The sequence below is a fragment of the Pseudophryne corroboree genome, chromosome 2, assembly GCF_028390025.1.
Source record: "Pseudophryne corroboree isolate aPseCor3 chromosome 2, aPseCor3.hap2, whole genome shotgun sequence".
In the NCBI taxonomy this organism is placed as follows: domain Eukaryota; kingdom Metazoa; phylum Chordata; class Amphibia; order Anura; family Myobatrachidae; genus Pseudophryne; species Pseudophryne corroboree.
In genome coordinates, this window is record NC_086445.1 from 393,671,060 (window position 1) to 393,683,943 (window position 12,884).

Here is a 12,884-nt window from a genome sequence, read left to right on the forward strand (position 1 = left end):
AAGTCTGTTTTTCCTGTCTATTAGATAGGAAAAAACAGACACCCAACTGACTTTTCAAATATTTGTATCTCCCCCTTTGTGTCTATTGATACCCACAGGTAAACAAACAGGTCAAATGCAATTATTTTAAGTATAAATAAACAGAGCTTGCCAATCATCATTCTTTGCCGATAGTACTCAATAGTTCATAGTATCGGCCCCCCTTTTTTAAAATTCTTAGAACTGGTCCTGGAAATAAATCCATGAAATAATGTCACAATTGAGTAAAATATGCGTCTGAAGATTTGAACCTTCTGCCAACCTGTAACTTTAGGCGGGTACATGTACCTTTTTTCTGCACACAGAAAAACAGCACTGCAAGTTACATTCTATATTGTCATGTTGAATCCTAAGTGTACAGAAATTAAAAATCTACAGAACATGTGACTAATTTATGCTTTCTTCTGTAAACAGTTGGCCATAGCTAAGAATAATTAGCACCCGGGGCAGGATACTTGCGAACACTATATTTTCCTACATAAGTGCTCCTTGGTAGATGTGGTAAATCTACTCCTATGGTTTAATCGCAACCCTTTATGAACTGGCAGAAATAATGGCATAGGACTAGATAATGGCACATCCTCCTTACAGACCTAAATGGTAACATCAAAAAATGTAATGGCGATATGGTTATAAGTTATTTCAATGCTCGGCAGACTTCAGAAGGGATGTCCTTAACCCGTTTACCGGTAAAGGTTTTCTCACTCCTGTGCTGAGGCCATTTTCTGACATCTGTGCCTCTCATATTCCATGATAAACATCATTGATTTTTAACTTTGCGGTTCTTTCACCAGCATTAATCTACGGAGTCAAATCAATTCCATAAGAGGGGGTCAGCTGCTATAATAGTGTCAGCGGCGCCAACAGCCCTGCAACTCTCTCTTCCCGGACTGGAGGATTTTTGTACGCAGCCCCACATGGCTGTAAACACAATTTTACTAGTCCAACTGTACCTTAAGTACGACATACGGCCACACTTAGTTGCAGATGCGACTATGTCACCCCTAAATAAATTAACCTCTACATGTAGTTTTTTTGCAAAAACAAATCTACACTTTATGCAGTTTTAGTGTACATGCAGATGATGAGAGGGACTAAGCTGCAGAAAAAGGTCAATGCTATTCAGTACGATCATTAATTATTGTGAGCACAGAGTGACTAGTCAGTTGTCAAACAAGGTGAATGGAGAAACCATGACAGCAAAAGATTACTCCATCATTTGATAAGTATCAATGCTTATTTGAATAATCACCGACATCACACACACATTATATGGTTAGTTTTCTTTGTCCTGATTTATCCTGATCCTCCTCCTCACCATTACCTCTAATTGAGGCAATATGAAGAAACCTAATATTGGTACATTCAGTGTCAAACAGCAGACCCAGGGGACGTGTCTGCAGAACATACCTCTTTGAGGGTTGGCTCAGTGTCAGGATTGGAGGTTTCTGTGGTGGTGGAGGAGCTGTCATCATCTGCAAGAGAATCTTTAAGCTCATCTTCATGTGACTTGCCTTTCCTCCGTCTCTCTCTCTCTTCTGGCTTCTTTTGAATCTTAACTTTCTGTTGTAGAGATTTTCCTTTCCCTGTATTGATAGAAACATTGCCAGATCACAAACCAGCATACCTTCCAAAATGATACCTACATTACCTGGAAAAAAGTTACCACCTTAAATATATCTCAATTTTAAAGCTGGAAAAAGAAATAATCTTTCAAACAAAATAAATATTCATCATGGAGGTCTGAACTACTACTCATCCTTTTATGATTCTGAGAACCAGATTCTGTGGTAGGGTAAAATAAAAAGCCAATGGGTATGTACAATGCGGGTGTGGTATTGAAAGTCAACAGTAACTAGGTCGACAATGTCTAGGTCGACAGTAACTAGGTCGACAGGGTCTTTAGGTCGACATGTTCTAGGTCGACATGAGTATTAAATGTTATTTTGGTGTCGTTTTCTTCGTAGAGTGACTGGGAACCCCAATTAGTGCACCGCTTCGCTCGCCATGCTTCGGGCATGGTGCCTTCGCTCCGCTGCCGCTTCGCTCAGACTACCGTTCCAATCGTAGTCCACGTGGATCGTTAAGTATGAAAAGGTTCAAAAAAAGAAAGAAAAAATTGTGAAAAACTCATGTCGACCTTTTGACCTGTCGACCTAGAACATGTCAACCTAAAGACCCTGTCGACCTAGTTACTGGCGACCAATAGTGGTCGACCTAGACATTGTCGACCTAGTTACTGTCGACTTTCAATCCGGATCCCGTACAATGCACAGGGCAGCTAAACCCTACAAGCTACCTTAAAAAAAGAGCCACTAACAGAATTCTCAAACGTATCTAAACGCCTTTAGACAGAACATGTGATGCTTGGCATTCTATTTACATCTGCTGTACACTCTGTTCACCAACAGGCAGAAGACCATCTGCTTTTGAGCCATGTGTGTAAAAATTAGTCTTGCTTTTACTTGCTCCACTGTACAGTACATGAAACTGCTCAATAATTACCAATATGACAAAGTGGAAAAGTCATTCATTGTACACAGTCTTGGATTTGTCCACCTGCCTCAGATTAAGGTTTAAACTGTGAGCTCTTTCTGTTTTGTTTATGGTCAGAAAATTGACAGTAACCATCTTATTCATAATATCGACGTGGTTCAATCTAGCAACAGGTTCACAATGTCGCCATGTGAATTATTGTCAAGTGAAATGTTGTCATTCTGAGGATGCCGGTGGTTAGGAGCCACCGGGAGGGTTAGGTTTAAGCACTAGGGGGAGGGTTAGGGATAGGCGAGAACTGGTTACCAGAACACCATTTCTCAAATGCCTGCGCCAGAACTTATACGTAACAGCCGGAAGATGGCGCTGGAGCCTCTAGGGCAAGGTAAATTATGGCTATACCACCATGGAATGTTTGTCGACAGTTCATCATGTCAACACATCACCCACGTATGGTCAACGGATCATAGTTCAAGTTTAGTTCTCTTATCCTTCATGTCATTCCCTTTGAAGTCTCATTTGAATGACATTCAACTTCTAATCTGCTTCCAATTTGTTTTGGGGACTCAAATGATCAGTGTTAAATTAACTCTCTTCCTTAAGGCAGTGCCACACTAGACGATATTTGAAACTATATTGCTAATTTTCACCCTTCTGAACAACATAGTATAATATATCGTCCATTGTGGCAGGTGCGAAAGATGAACGATGCGCGTTCCCGTGGGACGTCAACAAGGTGTTCTGTCGTTTATCCTTGCAGCTCAAAGTGCTATATGCTGAATGACCGCATGCTCCTGTAGGAGGCGAATGACTTCACTATGGGCCTAATTCAGATCCGATCACAGTAGCAAATTTGTTAGCTAATGGGCAAAACCATGTTGCACTGCAGGGGGGGCAGATGTAACATGTGCAGAGAGAGTTAGATTTGGGTGGGGTTTGTTCAAACTGAAATCTAAATTGCAGTGTAAAAATGAAGCAGCCAGGATTTACCCTGCACAGAAACAAAATAACCCACCCAAATCTAACTCTCTCTGCACGTTATATCTGCCCCCCCCCCCCCTGCGGTGCACACGGTTTTGCCCATTAGCTAACAAATTTGCTTCTGCGATCGGATCTGATTTAGGCCCTATATCGTTTGCCCAGGAGCTGGCCGGAGTTCAGGGAAAAACACTGACGACATTGCTCATGCAGCATATCGTCCAGTGTAGCACTGCCTTTAGGTTTGGATTTTAATACTATAGCTAGGCTGATGATACTCAACTTCACACTTTTCTCTTGTGAACTTTCCATCTTTCTCCTAACCATTACCTTACATTCTGCCATCTTTCTATGATGTACACCTCTTCACATTCTTTAAAACCCAACTTCAAGACTGAACTACTGTTGTTCCGCAATCTAACATTCTTCCATCTGGCATGCTTACCTTGAAGAAAACAGCAGCACCACAAACCTGTTCCCTATTCCCCCATTTTTTTCTCTCTCTTTCATATACAAGTTGAGTATCCCATATCCAAATATCCCGAAATACAGACTTTTTTTTGAGTGAGATAGTGAAACCTTTGTTTTTTGATGGTTCAATGTACACAAACTTTGTTTAATACACAAAGTTATTAAAAATATTGTATTAAATGACCTTCAGGCTGTGTGTATAAGGTGTATAAGAAACATAAATGAACTGTGTGAATGTACACACACTTTGATTAATGTACAAAGTTATAAAAAATATTGGCTAAATGACCTTCAGGCTGTGTGTATAAGGTGTATATGAAACAAATGCATTGTGCTTAGACTTAGGTCCCATCACCATGATATCTCATTATGGTATGCAATTATTCCAAACTACGGAAAAATCCGATATCCAAAATACCTCTGGTCCCAAGCATTTTGGATAAGGGATATTCAACCTGTATCTAATTTCTGCCTGGTCTTTCATCTTCTCTTAACTACCACCACACTTTCCAACTTGCAAAACTTCTCCAGCGCTGCATCAACGCTCTCCCTCATATACCATCGTAGACACTTACCATATTCCTTTACTATTCTACTATTTGCTCATCTACCTTTCATCTCTTCGTAATCCTCCAGTGACACAGTTCTTTTTCTATTTCTGTGCATGGATATAAGCTCGCTTTGGGCCAGGCTGAGTTACTAGAGACATGTATAAATACTGAATCACTCCGTTGCTTGCAAAGTGCATTAGTGGAACTAGTTGGACGTAGTGTTCCGTACTCCACTAGCCTATTCCATTGCACCTTACAATTGGGAACAGAACAGTATAAAACAAAACTGTGTAATAATAGAGGGAACAAGTAACAGGTTAAGAACTTACAATCGGTCTGCAGCTTGTCTGGGGCCATAAAGCACCACCAGTTGAATGCTTAAGACTGGAAAAAGGTCTTATGGACAGATGAATCAGAACGTGAAATATCTGGTCCATCATGCAAGTTTTTTGTATACCACCTGGTTTTGCCTTGTAAATGATGCAGCTTTATATATGGCCACTCTCTGACGAAATCCCAGACCTCCGGCAACTTGGACCCTTTTACATTTACCCCCTAGTATTAAACAAGAGAAAGAGCGATTGCACTATGCTATTTTGCTAATCCCCAGTCTGTGACTTGCATAGAGGGACTGGCATCCTGAACCAAAAGGACTTATATAGCATATTGCAGTGTAATAAAAAACTCTCTGGTCTACGCCTAATTGGTCAAGGGTTCATCCTTCATCCTACAGCAAGATAAGGACACAAAACATCTTCAGTCTATGTCAGTACTATCTCTAAGGAAAAATAGGATTTTGGTACTTACCAGGTAAATCCTTTTCTTTGAATCCATAGGGGGTACTGGAGTACTCTAGGGATATGGACGGTTCCACAGGAACTAGGCACTGAATAGTTAAACTTTGACTATACCTCCCCTCCATATCCCAGAGTACCTCAGTGTTTTTTTACTGAGCCGAACTGGAGCTATAGAGGTTGACAATGGAGAAATACATATAATCAAAAACGGACAACAATAAAGTTGACACAAACGAAACTGACAACTAACAGTTGACACCAACCCGATAGAATTTCTAATTTGAAACAGTCGGTAAGAGTGTGTTACCATAAAATTCCCTGCACTTACCACAACCAGGTAAACAACTGCTCTGGGTGGGCGTCCAGTGCCCCCTATGGATTCAAAGAAAAGGATTTACCTGGTAAGTACCAAAATCCTATTTTCTTTTTCATCCACTAGGGGTCACTGGAGTACTCTAGGGACGTACCAAAGTTTCCCCCCTGGGCGGGAGAGCTGTTTGGCACCTGTAACACTAGACGGCCAAAGCTAGATGCTGATGCCGCAAAAGTATCAAACCTGTAAAAGCGCACAAACATGTGCGCTGAAGACCATGTAGCCGCACTGCAAAGCTGTGTCGTAGAACTCCACGACCAGCTGCCCATGACATTCCCGGAGAACGTGTGGAATGAGCTGTTACTGATGTAGGCGGCTGTAACCTAACATGAAGGGAAGCCTGACGTATGGTCAGTTTTATCCATCTGGATAAGGTCTGCTTAGAAGGAGGCCAACCCATCTTGGCCGCATTATAGAGAACAACAACGTATCCGTCTTAGGAACTGTAGACGTTCGGAATACATAAACTCGTAATGTGCGTACCACAACCAAAATTCCAGAATCTCCTGTTAACACAGGAACTACTATTGGATGATTGATGTGAAAAGAGGACCATACTTTTGGCAGGAAAGCGGGATTCGTCTAAAATTCCGTTCTGTCATTATGAAACACTAAATACGGTGGCTTGCATGACAAGGCACCCAAAACTGAGACCCGCCCTGCCGAAGCTAAGGCTAGGAGAGAAATTGTTTCTCAAGTGAGAAACTTAATATCCACTTGTTGTAAGGGTTCGAAACAAAAAGACTAGACGAAATCTAAACCCAGATTCAAGTCCCATGGCGCAGTAAGTGGAGTGAAATGGAGGCTGTACTTTGAGGACACCCTGCATAAAGGTGTGTACCGACGGCAATAGAGCCAATCTTCTTTGAAAATAAATTGACAACGCAGATATCTGCACCTTTAGTGTGGATAAACGCCGACCTCCATCTAACCCCATCTGTAGACATAACAAAAGACGGGATAACTTGAAAGATGATGTCGGAAACTTCCGAACTTCACACCAACCTATATAGGCACGCCAAATTCTGTAATAATGAGCTGCCGTAACCGGCTTCCTAGCTCGTAACATGGTTGGTATACCTATTCTGGAATGCCCTCTCTTTTTAAGAGGGCTGTCTCAACAGCCACTCCGTCAAACGCAGCCGCGCTAAATCGGAGAAAAAGAACGGACCCTGTTGTAACAGGTCCGGACGCAGTGGGAGCGGCCAAGGAACGTCCGCGAGTAGACCGTGGAGATCCGAAAACCAAGCTCTGCGAGGCCAATGAGGCGCCACTAGTATGACTGTGACGGACTCTCTTTTGATCCGTTTTAGCAACAGAGGGAGCAGCGGAAAACGGTGGAAACAGATACACGAGACTGTATGGCCACTTGATTGTGAGAGCATCCACCGCCACTACCTTTGGTTCTCTCGTTCTGGACACGTACTGGGGCGTTTCATAATTGTGGCGAGATGCCATCAGGTCCACTTGCGGGTAACCCTACTTCTGGACCAGCATGTGAAACACTTCTGGATTTAATGCACATCCTGGATAAAAATCCCGGCACCTGAGATAATCCGCCTCCCAGTTGTCCACTCCCGGAATGAATACTGCCGACAAAATCACCTCGGCCCAATTGAGGACTCGAGCTACTTCCCGCATTGCCATGCGGCTTTTCGTTCCTCCTTGTTTGTTGATGTATGCGACCACCGTCGCATTGTCTGACTGCACCTGAACAGCCTGAGCCTGCTGCATGTGCACTGCTTGTCGTAGCGCATTGTAAATTGCCCAGAGTTCCAGGACATTTATAGACAGCAATCTTTTGTGATCCGCCCAGAGACCCTGGAGCTGAAAATTTTGAACTAAAGCTCCCCAACCTCTGAGACTCGCGTCCGCCGTGAGAATTATCCAATTCCAGGCGCCGAACCGTTTCCCTGCGGTTAGATTCTGTACTTTGAGCCACCAGAGTGGAGACCACCTCACCCTGCGGTGAATCTGCAGAAGCAAGCCCGACCATTGTTTTTGGCATGCATTGCAGGCAGACACTGTACTCGTTAGGCCACAGCCAACCATTGCGAGCACATCCAGTTAAAAAGGACGTGAGTGAAGTCTTCCGAACTGAAGCGCTTCAAAAGCCGCCACCATTGTGTCTAATAGGCGAATGTACAAATGAACCGAGACTGTGCGAGGCTTGAGCACTAATTGTACCAGATGACGAATGACCTGTACTTCTGTTCGGGTAGGTAAATTCTTTGATTTACCGTATCGAGAATCATACCTAGGAATTGAAATCGTTGAGACGGAATCATTCAGGAATTCGCGTAGACAACGGTAGGAAATCAGATTTCCCCCCCACTCGGTCTGCGATCTATTCTCGTTTGGAACATAGCCAAAGTGGACGTTGTGCGCCACTAGCGAAGCTGAGACGCAAGAACCAACTGCCAACTTCACAGAAGCTGTAGGCAGCAAGAAGTGTAAGGTGGTCTTTATTTAGGGCAAACCTGAACTGGAGCGCCCTGCCACTACAGCCTTGTTACCTCAAACCCTTACCAAAGCAGGGCGAAGCAACAGCCCTACTGCTGTGTAGGGTACACTCCGATAGGTAGTTAAACGCCCAATAATTGCAATTGTCTCTCATTGGAAATTGTTCAGCCTTCGCTGAGAACCTGACGTACTGGCCTGGTGCTATGAGGGCTGGCGGCGAATCGACCGCAACAATCTAGCTGAAACAGTAAATTTTTCCCTCTCAGGCAGTACATGCGCCCGCATTCCCCCCAAAGAGGACCGGTAAGGGTCTGTCTGCGCAGTCGAATTTGTCCGACACACTGTGTGACCGACTCTGCAGCGAAGGTGCTTGTTTGATTATGCATTAGACTTCGTGATCATGTACCCCGACCAGTAAGTACACCACGGAAGTAATCTGTGTATAAACCTGCATTACCGTGCATGTGGTTTCCAGCAATAGTGAATCTTCCTGTAGAGACATGCTGTCAAAAAAAATTAATAAATAAAATTCCTAACAACCCCCCGCTCCCCCAGAGGCTGAGTGTTGTAGGGCAGCAACCTCCAGCAAAGACCCAGGAAGTAACGTAAAAAATGGTGTCCTACCATGTTTTTTATTTTTTATTATTATATATATATATTACACCTGTTAAACCAGGATCTGAACCAGTGTCCATGCAATCACAATGTTTACTGTGGGCGGGAAGCCTAACCACTTGGCTACAGAGCCACCTGTAAAAATAATAAGCAAAAGCTGCTGTTTAAACATCAACTCTGGTGATGAAATGGTTGCTGTAGTGACTTGCAATCCAGATGGTACCTGAACCCACAATCCCTGGTTTAGGAGGGCAGTGTCCTATCCATTAGGCCACTGGGGATCTGGGGAGGTGAGGCCTGAACTTACAAAGTTTGCATTGCTCAACAGATACTGTTTAATAAGCACTGTGTGCTGACCAATTGCGCCACTGTAGTCTTGCCAAAATAGATTTTTAATGTCAGCATATTATATATATATATATATATATATATACACACACACACACAACCATGTATATTCACACATACTCAGACCTTATAAATATATATATATATATATATATTTCATATATGCATACATACACACATACATACACATATATATTATATACCCATATACATATATCCTGATTCAGAAGTATAATAATTCTTAGAAGTCTGAAACTAAATGTGACCACTCAGGCTTAAAAACCTGAGAAGTCTGCTGCTTAACAGCAGCTTAGTTAATGGGTCCCGTATCCAGTGTGGTGTGGCTGTAGATTTAAAAATACCTACAGCACCTTGTATTCCCAGGTGGCTAACCAGGCCCAACACTGCTCAGCTTCCAAGATCAGATGAGATCGGGCGTATCCAATTGTGGTGTGGCTAAGTGAATTAAGCAAAGCTGCTGCAGGTGAGCCTGAACTCACAATGCTTGCAGTGCTCCACAGATACTATTTTATAATCACCATGTGCTGACCAATTGTATAACACATCTTACTTTACAACAGTGAACAAAGCCAGTATTTGGCTGACCACAGCCATGATTCAGATTTGCAGTCTTTGGGATAATATCATTATAAACAGTGATAAGAATAATAGTCTTTGCTGGTGTCTTACTCATTATACCGACAGACAATACAAAATACAACTTGCGCGACTCAGTAAATAGCACTAAGGTGTCTTTACAAATATATATCTGGCCAAGTGCAGTACACGTCAGCAATATGCCTGGTTCCAAATTCCCCTTAACACCCCTGCGCCTTCAATGGAGGAGAGATGTAATACAGGAAATTCTGGAAAAACAAAAGGAAAAATGGTTAAATATGCAGACTTATAATTATGTAAGCAGATTTAATAAACATACTATGTTGCATTCAAACCTGAACATATATGAGCAACATGTATCCTGTTTAACAAAGACTTAATAGCCTATTGTAATACATATGCAGCGCTGCTGTATTCTAGTAAACATACTACTTTTATCAACAAGAGTTGAATCATGAGATTTTATCCAGTGACCCTGACATTTCTGTGTGCAGGGAACATCACTGTGGCATCAAAGTTACTCACATTTGTGTGCCCCCCCCGTGCTCCGTGTATCGGTCTCTATACACGGAGCCGGGCTATGGTGGAGAGGGAGCTGGAAGTGGCATCGAGGGCCGGGGAGCGCGCTGCATAGAGCCGTGGAGCGGCCTATGCATAAATCAACGTGGCCGGAGCGGCGGGGGACACAGCATAAACAGCGGCGGCGGGCGGCTGAAGGCAGCGGCCGGCGGCCACACACACACACACACTATCCCACACAGCAGGGCGGCAGTGTGAGCTGACCACCCCGTTCAACATACCTGGACCCTGTGGTGAGGGCAATGACGGGGCTTCTCTGTAAGCACTGTCAGCCTTTTACTGCAGGTGACCTGCACGTGGTAGTGAGGGAGCTCTTCTAGAGAGGTCCGACACCCACAGCTGCTTCAGCAGCTTTCCTATCCCAGACCCTCGCCTTCTTGGAAGGGGGAAAGGGATTCCAAAAAAAAAAAAATCAAAAAATTCAGTAATTGTGGATCAACTTCCACAAGCCTAGTCTCGGTGAGCACCGAAAAAACACTGAGGTACTCTGGGATATGGAGGGGAGGTATAGTCAAAGTTTAACTATTCAGTGCCTAGTTCCTGTGGAACCGTCCATATCCCTAGAGTACTCCAGTGACCCCTAGTGGATGAAAAAGAAATATAGAGACTGCAGGTTTTAAATCATGGAATGGCCAACACAGTCTCAGACTTCTAAAAACCCTAACGATCTGGTTTGCAATGAACAGGACAGAAGGATGAAAGCAAAGCAACCTACATGAGTAACATATTCCTGGTAACTTCTGCAACAGTATTGGGAACAACCTCCTGAACAATATCTCATTACCATGGTAAAAAGAATGACACAAATGTTTGGTGGTTATATCTGCAAGAGGTGTCTACTTTGAGGAGTCAAACATTTATATTCAATTTTGATAAAATAAAATTATATTTATTTCTATGTCCAAGGGGGAGCTGTATCAAAGCTTCCAGAGAGAAATAAAGTACCAACAATCCGCTTCTAAGTGCCATATTACATGCTGACAGACAGAAGCTGATTGGCTGGTAATTTATCCCCCCCCCCCCCAATTGTTTGTCTGTTCTGTACTTTATTTTCTGAATACATCGAGATATTAAACTGTGTACATTTCCATAGAAACTAGAGAAATTGGGATCCTCTGAAACTTTTGGTGGTTTGCAATGTTACTATCTTTAGGGGTCAGTACGTCAACACCCAGCTTTATCCGCTTTCAATCGACTTGCACTCACCATTTGTTAGTGGCTGAGAGAATGGCACACAGTGTCTACCACTTCTACAGTGAGCTGTGTGTGTTCTCTATAATAGAAATAATGGCAAGATAAATATTGGGATATCCCATGAAAACACTCCTGCTTTCCTGTGACTGCAAACATCACATGCACTGTTGCCAAACAAATGGGGCCTTGAGCTGTTGTGGGGATTACAGTTCCCCCCACAACAGACGGGGTCCGCAGGAGACATGGGCACTTTAAGAAAGACTTTAGATCTGGGTGTGCACTGGCTCCTCCCTCTATGCCCCTCCTCCAGACCTCAGTTAGAGAAACTGTGCCCAGAGGAGATGGACAGTACGAGGAAAGGATTTTTGTTAATCCAAGGGCAAGATTCATACCAGCCACACCGATCATACCATATAACTTGCTTATCTATTAAACAGTTAACAGTATGAAAAAAAAACAACGTAGCATCAGTCCCAAACTGATGAAACTCTAACATAACCCTTATGTAAACAAAACTATATGCAAGTCTTGCAGGATGTTGTCCGCACTTGGGATAGGCGCCCAGCATCCTCTACGGACTACGAGAAAAAGATTTACCGGTAGGTTTAAAATCTTATTTTCTCTTACGTCCTAGAGGATGCTGGGGACTCCTTAAGGACCATGGGGATTATACCAAAGCTCCCAAACGGGCTGTAGAGTGTGGTTGACTCTGCAGCACCGAATGAGCAAACATCAGGTCATCCTCAGCCAGGTTATCAAACTTATAGAACTTTGCAAATTTGTTTGAACCCGACCAAGCAGCAGCTCAACATAGTTGTAGTGCCAAGACGCCTCGGGCAGCCGCCCAAGATGAACCCACCTTCCCGGTGGAATGGGCCCTAACCGATTTAGGTAACGGCAATCCAGCCGTAGAATTAGCCTGCTGAATCGTGTTACAGATCCAGCGAGCAATAGTCTGCTTAGACGCAGGAGCACCAAGCTTGTTGGCAGCATAAAGGATAAACAGAGCCTCTGTTTTCCTAACTCGAGCCGTCCTGGCCACGTAAATTTTCAAAGCCCTGACTACATCCAGGGACTCGGAATCCTCCAAGTCTCGCGTAGCCACAGGCACCACAATGGGTTGGTTCATATGAAAAGACGACACCACCTTAGGCAAGAACTGAGGACGGGTCCGCAATTCTGCTCTATCCATATGGAAAACCAGATAGGGGCTTTTATGAGACAAAGCCGCCAATTGCGACACTCGCCTAGCCGAAGCCAAGGCTAATAACATGACCACTTTCCAAGTGAGATATTTTAATTCTACTGTTTGAAGTGGTTCAAACCAGTGCGACTTAAGGAACCTCAACACCACGTTAAGGT

At 43.5% G+C, this 12,884-nt stretch overlaps 1 protein-coding gene across 5 annotated transcripts in view; it reads right to left on the bottom strand.

The window, feature by feature from the left end:
• TMEM131 (transmembrane protein 131) overlaps window positions 1–12,884 on the bottom strand; it is a 554,400-nt gene that overhangs the window by 22,972 nt on the left and 518,544 nt on the right. For all 5 annotated transcript variants that reach the window (XM_063953320.1, XM_063953322.1, XM_063953321.1 and 2 more), the window contains one exon: window positions 1,450–1,625. In XM_063953320.1, coding sequence (XP_063809390.1) covers window positions 1,450–1,625 — 176 coding nt within the window. The remainder of the gene's footprint in view (window positions 1–1,449; window positions 1,626–12,884) is intronic.